Source organism: Canis lupus, chromosome 10 (genome assembly GCF_003254725.2).
Source record: "Canis lupus dingo isolate Sandy chromosome 10, ASM325472v2, whole genome shotgun sequence".
Lineage (NCBI taxonomy): Eukaryota > Metazoa > Chordata > Mammalia > Carnivora > Canidae > Canis > Canis lupus.
In genome coordinates, this window is record NC_064252.1 from 25,359,916 (window position 1) to 25,374,508 (window position 14,593).

At 38.3% G+C, this 14,593-nt stretch overlaps 1 protein-coding gene across 4 annotated transcripts in view; it reads left to right on the forward strand.

The window, feature by feature from the left end:
* MRTFA (myocardin related transcription factor A) overlaps positions 1 to 14,593 on the forward strand; it is a 198,516-nt gene that overhangs the window by 75,180 nt on the left and 108,743 nt on the right. For 3 of the 4 annotated variants that reach the window (XM_025458948.3, XM_049115251.1, XM_049115252.1), the window contains one exon: positions 5,724 to 5,985. In XM_025458948.3, the coding sequence (XP_025314733.1) occupies positions 5,724 to 5,985 (262 nt within the window). Of the gene's footprint in view, positions 1 to 10; positions 147 to 5,723; positions 5,986 to 14,593 lie in introns of those variants that run through there. The other variant, XM_025458961.1, reaches the window with a different exon arrangement.

The following is a 14,593-nucleotide window of genomic DNA, read 5'->3' on the forward strand; positions in this document are numbered from 1 at the left end:
TTTTTTTCAGTATCAGTGCTGACTTTGATTGTATATGTGATGTGGTTGCTGTGAGTACTTGAGTTAAAAAGACAATGGAACCAAATTCCTTTGCTCGAAAAACTTGGCATCTAGTGGAGGATCAATCCATTATAATAATAGTAAAAGTAAGCAGTAGTAGTAGTAGCAAGCCTGGGATCTTATGGAAGCTGATCTGAAGAAGGGGATGGATAGGGTGCCTGGGTGGCTCTGTCGTCGGTTCAGTGTCTCTTTAGGCCCAGATCATGATCCCAGTGTCCCCACATCAGGCTCCCTGCTTGGTGGGGAGCCTACTCCTCCCTCTGTTTGTGTTCTTTATCTCTGTCAAATAAATAAAATATTTTTTTAAAAAGAAGGGAATGGATAATAGGAAGATGGGAGTAGGTTGGGGAAGGAGAGGCAGTTTTAGGTGGTCACATGTAGAGAGCGGCATAACAGGTGCATATGGTTAGAGCAGAAGGTGCTTGAGAAAAATGGTGAGAAGGGAAGCAACTACTTTGAAGAGCCTTGTTGTACTGTTTTAATTGAAGAGGCAGTGTTAAATTATTAACATTATCCATTTTGTTGGGAGAAAAGGGAAAACTTGGATGACAGAGTCCCTGTTGAATGATCAGGTGGAGTTGAAAACCTGAAGTAAGCAAAGGCCATAGCTTCATGGAGCTTCCTGAAAAAAAAAAAAAATTTACTTGGGAGATAAAACTTCTGTTGCTTGGAATGTCTTTACACAGTGATTGATAGGCTATATAACCAATTCTCATTTGACAATAAAAGTTCAAAAGTTCTTTTCAGGATTTGAAGGCATAGCATACATACTATCTCAGTTTCCAGTGTTGATGTCATTTATTATATCTCAGTTTTTTGGGTAAGGAATTTGGGCAGGGCTTAGCTTGGAGATTGTTCTGCTCTACGTGGTATTAACTTGGGTCCACATGGTAGCATTCAGCAAATGAGTGGGCTTGTCTGGAGGGACCAAGATTGTACATGCTTGACGCTTTGGTGCGTATGTCCAGAAGGCTAGTCTCAACTGGATCGCTATTCCTTTCAGGATAGTCTTTAGATGACGACTTTTCTTTCTTTCTTCTTTCTTTTCTTTTCTTTTCTTTTCTTTTCTTTTCTTTTCTTTTCTTTTCTTTTCTTTTCTTTCTTTCTTAAACTTTTTTTTTTTAAAGATTTATTTATTCATTCAGAGAGAGCGAGAGAGAGGCAGAGACACAGGCAGAGGGAGAAGCAGACTCCATGCAGGAAGCCCGATGTGGGACTCGATCCCTGGTCTCCAGGATCACACCCCGGGCTGCAGGCGGCGCTAAACTGCTGCGCCACCGGGGCTGCCCTCTTTCTTTCTTTTTTTTAAGATTAGAAAAAATTTTTTTAAAAATTGTTATTTTTAAGTATTATCTACACCCAACATATGGGGCTCAAACTCTTGTTCCTAAGATCAAGACTTGCATGTTTTACTGACTGAGCCAGGTGGGTGCCCCTAGACTTCTTTTTATGATCTCTCCAGTACAGTAGTTAGACTTCTGTATTTTAGGACACAGGGCTCCAAGAGACTAAGGTAAAAGCTACCAGTTTCTTAAAAGTCTATACCTGGAATTGGCATAGAGTCACTTTCACTGTACTCTGTTGGTGAAGGCAGTCAGGCCAGCTTGGATTAATTGGAGGGAAAATAGACCTTACCTATCAATGGGACAAGTGCCAGAGAAGTTTCAGCCACACCACTCTTCCATGTGCCTTCCACTAGTTTTAGGTAGATGTTATATTTTTCTGTTTCTTGAATTCCTTGGTTTTAGATTATTTCTATGATGAAGAGGGAACAGAAAGGCCTTTTATATGCTGTCCCTAGACATCTGAGTAGTTTTTAAGACATCTGAAGATGATGGGGTTGATAGTGACAGACATAAGGGCAAGACTTGATGTCTTCCTCACTTCATGTAGGACCCAGGGCAGTGCCTAGTGCATACTCTCAGAAAATATTTGTCTTGAATTCATTAGTATCGGATTTTGTGTATATATATCTGCTTAGACAGTAAGAGTAAGATTCTGGTTTATCTACTATTGAAGATAAAATAAGGGATCCCTGGGTGGCGCAGCGGTTTGGCGCCTGCCTTTGGCCCAGGGCGCGATCCTGCAGACCCGGGATCGAATCCCACGTCAGGCTCCCGGTGCATGGAGCCTGCTTCTCCCTCTGCCTGTGTCTCTGCACCTCTCTCTCTCTCTCTGTGGCTATCATAAATAAATAAAAAAAAAAAAAATTAAAAAAAAAAAAAAAAAAGAAGATAAAATAAGAACCTGCCCATCTAAAAGTTCATTAATTGATTAAAAATTTTTATAGAGAAAAGGTTTTTTTCAGGAGAACCATATCATTTGTTTTTGTGAAATGAACTCTGTCATGGGTCATAATAAAAAATCCTGCTAGTATATACTTTTTTTAGAGTTATCAGCTGTCTGCCTGAGTGCTTCCATTTTTCTAACGCATTTTGTGCTGTTGCTTCTAGTTACATATGCCACTCTGCACCAGCAGAAGGCATGCAGCCCAAAAGGGGGGTGGGGTGAAGAAAAGATGAGATGGAATCAAGCCAACTAGAGAGTGAAACAGATGGGTTGTGGGAGATGACCCTGCCCCCATGTTGTTTTTGTTCTGGCTGCTACTGATCATATGCGAATCAGCAGCCAAGAAATTGGAGTTGGTGATCTTATGATGAAAAAGAAAGTTTAATCTCCAACTGAGTGGAGTTATAAATTTACAACACTAAAACGTGACATAGATTATTTTCTTTTGCTTATTTTAATTATTTTTCCTTTGAGACATTTCAGAAAGTATTTTGTATGAGATACAATTTTTACATTTTTCTAAATAATATACATATAATCTGAGATAAATATACTTTCAGATTTTCTTTTTCATGCAGGTTATACAGTAAATAAAACTTTGATAGCGCTTAGGAATTGGTAGAGGAGACATTTTAATCCATGGTGATAACTCTACCTCCATGTTTTTGGATCTTGTCTCTATATTGTCACAGTTTGCTAGGACTTTCTTCTGTGGGCTGTTTAAAAATAAGTAGAAAAGTAGTATGTTTGATAGAGAAAGAAATATTCCCAATATATATTTTTTGTGCTAAATAGTCTTTTGTCAGTGTTTGATTTTGACTTTTGTTTGGCTTATTTTCTAAGGTCAAGATTGAGTACGCCTTGCTTTATATCTTACCAAGTCTTCACTTTGTTCTATGGAATAATCTTATTTTTTAGAAAGCATTGTAAGAATGTTATCCAGTATACACACATGTAGAGAGAATAATAGTATAATGAATCTCCATGTACCCAATACCCAGCTTCAACAGTTACCAACATTCTGTCGCTCTTGTTTCGTCTAACCCTCCCCATCCCCTGGCCCATGATTTTATGTAAGAGTTTTTTTTTTTTTTTTTTTAAGATCTTATTTATTTATTCATGAGAGAGAGAGAGAGAGGCAGAGACACAGGTAGAGGGAGAAGCAGGCTCCATGTAGGGAGCCCGATGCGGGACTTGATTCAGAGACTCCAGGATCACACCCTGGGCCGAAGGCAGGTGCTAAACCACTGAGCCACCCAGGGATTCCCATTGTTCTAATACAGTTATTAAAAATTTTTTTAAAGATATTTTATTTATTTATTCATGAAAGACACAACGAGAGAGAGAGAGAGAGAGAGAGAGAGAGAGGCAGAGACACAGGCAGAGAGAGAAGCAGGCTCCACGCAGGGAGCCCAATATGGGACTCGATCCCAGGACTCCAGGATCATGCCCTGGGTCGAAGGCAGGCGCCCAACTGCTGAGCCACCCAAGTGTCACGTGTTCTAATATAGTTTAATAATCTATCCTGAAACTCTGGAAATCATTAATCATTGAAATCAGTAATCATTGAAAACATTAATAGATACTATCATAGCATGTAATTTACCCAATAAAAATATGTAGTAAAGTATATATATAAAAGTTTTAAGTGATCTCCAAGCCCTTAATGAGCCCATAAATATGGGACTTATCAGTTCCTAAGCTACTAAAATTCTGAATGGAACACTCAAGAAAGCAGTTTTTCACATTATTTTTTTTCATTCCAGATATTGACAGGCACAGTCATAACTGTGTCACTACAGAATATGACGCTCCTTTCTTTAATCTATTAAAAATGTATATGTTTTAAGAAAATAGTTTTTTAAACTTAGTTTTTCCCTTTATGCCTAGTAGTAGACCTGGGTTGACTTTCTTATGGGGGCCATTTTCCATTCTTTAATTTTTGAAAATATTTTCTGGAAGGACTGGTTATGCTGTTAAGTGCATGCCAGAATTACAGACTCATGCAGTTTAAATTCAAGCTTCATTAGAAAAAGCTTCGTATTCTGTGATGGATCTTTATTGTCCCTTGAGTAGTAACATGCATAAATATCAAATCTCTGAATCTCTGCAATAATAATAATAATAATAATAATAACAACAACAACAACAATCTAATTTAAAGTAATAGGAGGAAGGTTGTTCTGAATTAGTGAAACCTAAATTAAAGAACATTTTAAAGAATAGGTGGTTTAGGGATGCCTGGGTGCCTCAGTGGTTGAGCATCTGCCTTTGGCTCAGGGCATGATCCTGGGGCCCTGGGGTCGAGTCCTGCATCAGGCTCCCCGCAGGGAGCCTGCCTCTCCCTCTGCCTATATCTCTGTCTCTCTCTCTGTGTCTTTCATGAATAAATAAATAAACATTTTAAAAAATATATTTTCATGTTAAAATGTATTCTTTATCATTTTTGTTCTTTGTTATCATCTTGTTCTTATGTTGTCAGGTGTTTTATTTTTAGTATCCCATTTCTGGGTATTATGATTAAATATTCATATGTTAAAATATTTTGCAAATATCTATCATCAAATGTATATCTTTCTCTATTTTTTTTTTTAATGAAATCTAATGGCTTGGGAATTGGGGTTTTTTCTTCTTCATGTAAGCTGTATACTCATCGTGAGACTTGAACTCACAACCTGAAGATCAACAGTCACAGGCTCTACTAACTGGGCCAGCCAGGCACTATGGGAATTGTTCTCTTAAATTTTCTCCCCCAGATAATGTTGGTATAATATAATAGTTTAGTACTTTTTGGATACTCATTAAAGTGTTTTTTTTCTCAAGGTAGTTCCCCTTGATATTTGGAAGATCACATTTATTCTGTAACTATTTCTCCTTAGCCACTATTTCTTTTTATTCCATTATATGTTATGTGTGCTGCTTTTATTTCAATTGTATGTTGTCCTCCTGAGTGATGTAGTTGAGGACAGTATTAGACTTGAAATCACACGCACACTGTGAGCATAGTAAATATTAATTACTTAATTTTAAAAATATTTTATTTGTTTTAGGGAGAGACAGCATAAGCAGGAGGGGCTGAGGGAGAGGGAGAGAGAATCTCAAGCAGGCTCCCTGCTGAGTGTGGAGCCCATCCCGGACCTTGATCTCATGACCTGAGCTGAAATCAATTGTTGGACCCTTAACCAACTGTGCCACTCAGGCATCCCAGTAAACCATTAACTTAAAAACGATGCTGGCTTACTTTAGAGAAAATGCTTAAGATTAATGGTAGCTTGCCAGTCACATAATTTAGAATAGTATTCAGCATGTGTTCAGTGGAATAGTTTGTCTCTTCACAGTTACATCTAAACCCTTGTCTACCCTTCCATTTCCAGGTTGCCATCACGAAAGCCAAAGTGGATTTCTCCAGTGTAGTGTGCCTGCCCCCTTCCGTCATTGCTGTGAATGGGCTGGACGGAGGAGGGGCTGGCGAAAATGATGATGAACCAGTGTTGGTGTCCCTGTCTGCGGCCCCCAGCCCTCAGAGCGAAGCTGTTGCCAATGAACTGCAGGAGCTCTCCTTGCAGCCCGAGCTGACCCTAGGCCTCCACCCTGGCAGGAATCCCAATTTGCCTCCACTTAGTGAGCGGAAGAATGGTGAGTACATATGGAATTATTATATTGCCTAAATTGGACCAAGGTCTTCATGTTTATGTTATAGATTATTGCTTTATTTCCTGTCTCTTAAAAGTTTTTAATTGAGAAATAGTTAAGTTTAGGTGATCATTATAAACCCAACATTTCCTGCCTGGGTTAATAAAACTGCTTTCTGATTCACCTTTCTGTTTCTCTGCTTTTCCCTCCCAACCCCTTCCATAAATTCATTAATTCAGTAAATATTTATTGAGCATCACTATCATAAACTGTGCTAAGATTACGGATTAAAAAATAAATAAGCCTTTGTCATTAGGAAATCTATCCTATACCTTGTCAGAGTAATCTTTTAGACTTCCCTAGCTTCATACTGTTCAGTGACCACTATAGGATAAAAACAAAAGCCATGTTTTTTTACAAGGCTTGCTAGATCTGATCTCTTTGTGTTTTTGTTAACTGCTTCTCTTATCATTCCCCCATTCCTACTCTTTGCTTTTTAAATTTTTTAAAAAAGATTTTTCTTATTTATTTTAGAGAGAAAGAGAGCGCGTGCACGCGTGCATGTGCATATGCATATGCATGAGCAAGGGGAGTGAGAGAATCTCAAGCACTCTTCTCACTGAACACAGAACCTCATGATGCAGGGCTCTACCTCATGACCCTGAGATCATGACCTGAGCTGAAATCAAGTCAGATGCTTAATGGACTGAGCCACAAAGGCACCACTAGTTTTTGCTTTTTATTTTATTTTTAAAGATTGATTTATTTATTTTGAGAGAGAGAGAGCATGGAGGGAAGGTGGGGGAGAGGGAGAGAGAGAATCTCAGGCAGACTGTGCTGAGCGTGCAGAGCCCTGTGTGGGGCTTGATCCCACTAACCTGAGATCATGACTTGAGCTGAAACCAAGAGTTGGATGCTTAACCAACTTCGCCACCTGGATATCCCCAGTTATTGCTCTTTTGTTCCAATTACAAACCATACACTCTTGCTTCAACTTTTGTTAAATAAAAAGTTATAAGGAACCTGGGTGACTCAGTTGGTTAAGCGTCTGCCTTTGGCTCAGGTCATTATCCCAGGGTCCTTGGATCAAGCCCTGTGTTGGGTTCTCTGCTTGGTGGGGAGCCTGCTTCTCCCTCTGCCTGCCACTCTGCCTACTTTTGCTTTCTCTACTGTCAAATAAATAACATCTTTTAAAAAATTATAATTTGTTATAAAAACTTAAGATTTCAATTTCAAACTTAAGATTTCAACAAAGGTGTAAATAATAATATAGCAAATACTTATGTACTCACATGCCATCTGACTTATGTACTGTTCTCCATGGAACTTCATCTGTCCCTGGGGTAACTACTGCCCTGAATTTGATATTTCATTGCCAAGTATTTCTGTATTTTTTTTTAACATACGAATATATTCTTAATCAATTTAAAATCTTATTTCTCATTTTTATATTATGTATATATTTATTGGAGAGGATTATATGTATTCTTCTGGAGCTTGTGTTTATTGTTCAATATTTATTTTCCTAAGAGTTATTAAAGGTATTCTGTAAATTCATCTCATCTAATCTGTAATTCATTACTTATCAAATAGTCCTACTTTTCTGTACTGATCTTTAGTGTCAGCCTTATCTGTTTCACAGTGTGCATGAATTAGTTTTCATGCCCTCTGTTCTGTTTCACTGGTCTCTGTTCATCTTTGTGTCATGCTACATCATCTTAGTTATTGTTGTTTAATAATCATTCTTGTTAACCTGTTAGGATAGTCTCTCCTTGCCTTTTCTGTTTCCAGAGTTGTTTTAGCTGAACTTGTCCTTTTTAATTTTCCATAATTTTAGAATCAGCTTGTGGAGTTAATAAAAAAAACAAAACAAAACCAAAAAACATTGTTTTTTTTTCTCCAACATTTTATTATGAAAAATTTCAAACATATGATAAAATAAGAGTTTTACAATGAATACCTTTATGTTCACCTCTTAAATGCTACCATTGACGTTTTCTTTTACTTGCTTTGTAACATATCTATCCATCCCTCTATCAATCCATCGTATCTTTTAGATGTATTTCCAAGGAAATTGCAGACACTAACACACTTTCATTTTATTGAAGTGTAACATTAATCTAGAATAACACACAAATTTTAAGTGTCCTGGTTGTTGAATTCTCACAGACTGAATACACCTGTGTGTAATTACTACTTTGTGAGGAAATATTCCCAGCATCCCATAACTACCTTATGTGCTTCTTGCCAATGGAGTACTTCCTCTTTTTTGCTCAAAGGAAACTACCATCCTGATTTCTAACACCATGAGTTAGTTTTGCTGGTTTCTAAACTTTAGGTAAAAGGAATTATGCTGTATGTAATCTGTTCTTGGTTTGTTTTGTTTTAAAATTCATTTGTGTTGAATTGTGTGTAGCTGTTGTTTATTTTCATTGCTATATAATTAGTCCATTTTATGAATATACTGGAATTTGTTTTACTTTTGGTAGGTATTCAGGTTGTTTTAGTTTGGGGGCTATTATGAATCATGCTGCTATGAAATTCCTGTATATGTCTTTTTTGTGTATTTGGGGTTTTGATTTGAAATATATCATTTGTAGGTTAATGGGGAGAACACACATTTTACATATTGGGTACTAGTTAGTTTTATCTGTCCACTAGTTGGTTTTACCTCTCCAGTAAAATAGGTCTTCTTTGATGTCTTTCCACAGCATTTTACAACTTTCTATATATTTTCTCTGAAGATCATGCAAATATTTTATTAGTTTTATTCCTAGGTATCTTTTTTGGGGGTAGACATTATTAGTGGTATATTTTTATGAAATATTTTTTGACTGTTTGATGCTAGGGAAAAGAAATACCAAACTTTTTTTTTTTTTTTTTTTAAATCCAAACTTAAAAAAAACTCCTGTGGCTTTTTTGCATCTCTACTTGAGATACCACTCTACCCCCAGTCTTCTTGCCAACTCTTACTTGTCCTTCAGTATTCTATTCAGGCATCACTCTCTGAGAAGAAGCCTGTTTTGACTCAGTATTAGGTGTCCTTCTTTCTATTTGACCAATTACCCTTTATTGGGATACTTCATCACTATACTGTGATTGGAATTTTCCTGTCAGCAACACGAGTGAGCCTTTGGAAACTGAAATCAGACCTGTTACACTTCTCTCAGAACCCTTCAATATCTTCTTGTGAGGGTTATAATGAAATCATAGTTGTTTTTTTTTTTAAGATTGATTGATTGATTGATTTAAGAGAGTGAGAAAGTGAGTAGAGAAAGAGGCAGAGAGAGAGAATCCTTGAGCAGACTTCCCAGCTGAGTGTGAAGCCTGGCACAGGGCTTGATCTCACAACCTTGACATTGTGATTGGAGCTGAAATCAAGAGCTGGCTGCTTAACCAGCTGAGTCCCCCAGGCCCTCCAGTATCATCGTTTTAATGATGTGGGTCTGGTATTCTCTCTGGCCTGATTTTTTCTTAGCTTTGTTCCCTTGCTCACTCTACTCTGCGTTAGCCACACCGACTTTCTTACTGTTTTTCGGACACATCAAGTGTGCTCCTGTCCCAGAACCTTTGTACTTGCTGTGCCTTTACTGAAGTTCCTGTACAATGTCATTTCCTCAGGGAAGCCTTCCCTGTCTTATTGAAAATAGCACTTCCCATTACTCTCCATCCTCCTTTGTTTTTTTTCTAGGCACTTATTATTATGATGTGTGTGTTTGAATATGTGTGTATATGTTTATTGTCTATATTTCTCCCCCCACCTTTGATAGTATGTTTCATGTGGCCAGTGGGCAGCCAATAAATATTAGTCGAATAAATAGATGAATGGTGTACTTATTTGTTTCACTAGAGGCAGGAACTCTTTTTATATCCATAGTGGGAAATGTAATGGAAACTCAAGCAGTTTTTATTTTGGGAGATAATAGACAGTCTGGCTTTGTGTGTGTATGTGCATGTGTGTTCGTTCTTTTCCCATTTCTGTTTTCTATTTTTCTTCCCCAAGATGGCAGAGACTTCAGCTTATTTATATGCTAAGGGGAAAGAGTTAGTCCAGAGGGAAAAGCTGAAGACAGAAAGGGGAAAGGGTAACCGAGGAGATGTGAGAGGATGGGATTTAAAGGTATTGGCTCTGCTTTGAGCAGGGGTAAGGGCCATGATTCCTCTGGGGTAGGAGGAGTGGCAGTGAAGGTGATGACAGACAGCAAACAGCAAACTGCTAATATCTTGGGCAGGAAGTGGAGGAAATTGATGCTGACAGCTGTGATGGTCTCCCGGGAGTCCAGAGCAGCTGTTGCTGTTGGGGCAGAGGTGTTGGTGCATCCTCAGCTTTTCTCTCTCAACTTTTTGGCATATAAATCGGGTTTCCCCCCCCATTTTGAACAATAACAACTTTCTAACCTTCCCAAGATCCTGAAAGAGCAGTTTAGATCTCTCTCTACCTTCCCCTATTCTAGGGACTTTACTGTGTTCTGGCTTCTGTCCCTATCTCTCTTCAGAAACTGCCATCACTAAAGTCATTAGTGTTCTTGTAGATCAAATAGGCACTCTTCATCCTACTTGACTTCTTTGTGGCATTTGATGTGATTGGCCACTCCCTCCAACCTGCAACTTTTTCCCTTTTGGCTTTTTAGCCTGCTTTTATACCCACTCTCTTTTTTGCTCAGACCTTTTGTCAACTTTCTCTGCCCACCTCTTAAATTTTGTTACTGCCCAGTTGAGCTCTGCCCAATTTACTTCTTACTCTGTATTTTTTATCTTGAATGATATCTCTCAGAACTTTGGCTCTAACCACCATCATATGCTGTTGATTGATTCCTGTGTTCTATCTCTAGGTTGAGTCTCTCCCTCACTCCAGACTCCCATGCTCAGCTGTCCAGCACCTCCGTAGGAAGTGCTGCAGTCACCATATGCTTGGAGTCCAACTCCTCATCCACCTTCAGTTCCTGCTGAATTCTCTGTTATAGGAATTGGCACCTCCTTCCACTTAGACGTTCAAATAAAGGATTGTTTTATTTTGTTTTCCTCCTAAATGGAGACTTTAAGAGTTTTCTAATCAGATAAAGTGTAGGAAAAAGAAAGTAAAAAATTCCTTCATAGTTACATAGTTCAGTGATAGCCAGTGGCATCAGTTAATATATCTTTGTCAGTTTTTGTGTGTTTATTTATTTATTTTTAAACACATATACTCTGTGTACTTATTTTCATGTAATTTTATTTCATGAAATTTTCCTTTATCACTCAGTGATCGTAGGAAACAGTTTTTCCTTTGCTTCATATTTGAATCGTGTATTGAATTGTGTGTATACAATAGTTAGCCAGTCTCCTATTACGAGACCCTTAATTGTTTTTATTTTTTTCTGTTTTAAATAATACTGCAGTAAACATCTTGGCATATAAATCTTGGTGTAAGTAACTGTAGGACAAACTCTCAAAAGTAGATGACAAGATAAGTACATAAAGAACATTCCCCCCCAAAATAATAATAATTAAAAAAAGAACATTTTTCCTTTCCTGTTGCAAAAGTAACGTGTTTGAGTGTGAAATTTTTACCTTTTTAAGTCACTGTTTCCAAATTGTTCTCCAGAAAGATGATAGTGTGCTTATTTGGGAAGTAATTTTTTTATTGCATCTCCCTTCTACCTGCTTCCTCTGTCTTCCTTTCCAGTTACCAGTCCCCACCTTTTACAGATTCCACAGTGTTCATATCCAGTGAATTCATTCTTTTCTTGCCATCTTTACAACTACCACTTAGTGGAGACTCTCAATAATATCTTCTCAGATGACTGCAATGATGGCCTTTTAACTGGTCTTGCCTTGTTTATAATCTTGTCCTTGTTGCCACTAGATGATTTTTCTAACTGTAAATGTTCTTCTGTTGTAATGTAAATGTCCTGTTCTTCTGGTTGAAGTTACTTTCCTCCAGGATAAAGCTTATTATGTTCCTCAGGATGGTAAACCAGGTCCTTCAGAGCCAGATTCCTCCCTACCCCTCATCTCTTCCCACTCACACTAAAAGATTTGGGATTTCCCAAAGAGATACAGTTTTGCATCTCAGTTTCACTTCATATCCTGTTATTTTGTTTTGTTTTGTTTTTGTTTTCCATCTAGTGAAGAATCAGATGAAGATGCTGCTTCCTTCAGTACTTCTACCTGCCTGCCAGCTTGGGCTGGGGGTTTGTTCTTTCAGTGTTCTTCCAGAGTACCCAGTGTGTAATATCTTTTTATTTGTTATTATATTTAGCTAGAAGAGAAACTTTGTGGATGCATGAATTATGTCTCTTTTACTTATTGTGGTATCGTTAGTGCCTAGCCAAAATTTTAGTGTGCTGATGAATCAACTAGAGTGCTTGTTAAATACAGACTCCGATGTAGATCAGAGAGAGGCCTGATGTTCCACATCTCTAACCAGTGTGCAGATGATGCCAGTACTGTTGATCTGGAGGACCACGCTCTGAGTAGCAAAGTCTTAGAATTTGGTGTTTGATGAATGTTTATTGAATGTATGAGCAAATGAATAAATAAATGGTGAAACTGGAACTCTTAACTCCCTGAAACTTTGACTTCTAGATTTAAGCAATTAAGAAGGTGATTGTTGATTCTGTTGCTGGACAGAGGGGAAGAAACCCAGTTTAATTAAGGGTTTAGATTATTTGGAAAAAAGACTTTCTGAGTCCATTCCTGTATAGGTGAAATATGTTGTGGCATAATTTTATTTTTGTGTGGAATTAATTATTTTATTCTCCTACTTAGTAATAGAACACTTAGATTACAGGTTTTAACTTTTTTAAAGTTGATCTCTCTAGGGGGCAGCCCTGGTGGCGCAGCGGTTTAGTGCTGCCTGCAGCCTAGGGCGTGATCCTGGAGACCCTGGATAGAGTCCCATGTCAGGCTCTCTGCATGGTGCCTGCTTCTCCCTCTGCCTGTGTCTCTGCCTCTCTCTCTCTCTCTCTCTCTGTGTCTCTATGAATAAATAAATAAATAATCTTTAAAAAAAAGTTGATCTCTATAAATTTGAAATTTTCTTTTTCTAAAGATTTATTTATTTGAGAGTGAGAGTACGTGCAAACAGAGGGAGGGGCAGAGGCAGAGAAAGTATCTCTAGCAGACTCTGAGCTGAGTAAGGAGCCTGACATGGGGCTTGATCTCATGACACTAAGGTCATGACCTGAGCTGAAATCAAGGGCTTGATGCTTAACCAACTGAGCCACCCTGTTCCTTTCATGAATACACTAGTTACCCTTTTATTGGAACTAATCAACGTGAAATTTCTTTTTCCCCCTCCCCATTTTAGGTGCTACAGACTAAGTTTGGGGTTAATGATCTGTTTATGGGCGATAATTTCTTTGAGACATGGACAGAAGTTGAATACCAGGCAATATATATTTTCTTTTATGGGGGGAAAGATAACATATATAGAGAAAAGTGCATAAATCATAGGATGGGGAAGATCCCTGGGTTGCTCAGTGGTTGAGCGCCTGCCTTCGGCTTAGGGCATGATCCTGGAGTCCTGGGATCAAGTCCCACATCAGGCTTCCTGCATGGAGCCTGCTTCTCCCTCTGCCTATGTCTCTGCCTCTTTCTCTGTGTCTCTCATGAATAAATAAATAAAATCTTAAAAAGAAATCATAGGACAGTTTATCGAATAACCATAAAGCAAAGAGTTGTGTAACCACTACTCAGCAACAGCTCATTGTGAGCCCCAGGGAAGCCTCCTGTATATGTTCTCTGAACACAACCCCATCTTTTCTTTTGAGGAGTAAGTACTGTTTTGACTTCTTGAAAATCATTTGTTTTACCAACTATATAGTTCTAAACAATATAGTTTAGTTGAAGCTTATATGAATGAAATTCTGTATTTTCCTTTTGCTTAAGATATGTGGTATTCATTTGTGTATATAGCTTTAGTTCGTCCATTTTTTTTTAAGATTTTATTTATTCATGAGAGACAGAGAGAGAGAGAGGGAGGGAGAGGGAGGTGGGAAGGAGGGAGGGAGGAACAGGCACAGGCAGAGGGAGAAGCAGGCTCCCTGCAGGGAGTGTGACTGATCCCGGGTCTCCAGGATCACACCCTGGGCTGAAGGCGGTGCTAAACTGCTGAGCCACCTGGGCTGCCTTACTGCATCCATTTTCATTACTATATAGTAGATACACCAAAAGTACTCCATAATTTTTTAAAAGATTTTATTTATTTATTCATGAGAGACAGAGAGAGGCAGAGACATAGGTAGAGGAAGAAGCAGGCTCCCTTTGGGGAGCCCGATGTGGGACTCCATCCCAGGACCCTGGGATGACGCCCTGAGGCGAAAGGCAGATGCTCAACCTCTGAGCCACCCAGATGCCCCAGTATGCCATAATTTTTAAGAAATGTATTCTACTGATAAACATTTGGGTTGTTTCCAGGTGCAGGCTATTACAATGTTGCCCTGAATGTTTTTCATGTATCCTGGTACATGAATATGTGCATACATACACAGGAATGGAATTTCCTATAATATGTGTAGTATTATAAAATTATTAGGTAATGCTAAACTGTTTTCCAAAGTGATTGTACCCAGTTTATATATCCTCCAGCAGTACGTGAAAGTTGTTATGCTTCATATCCTTCAAACAC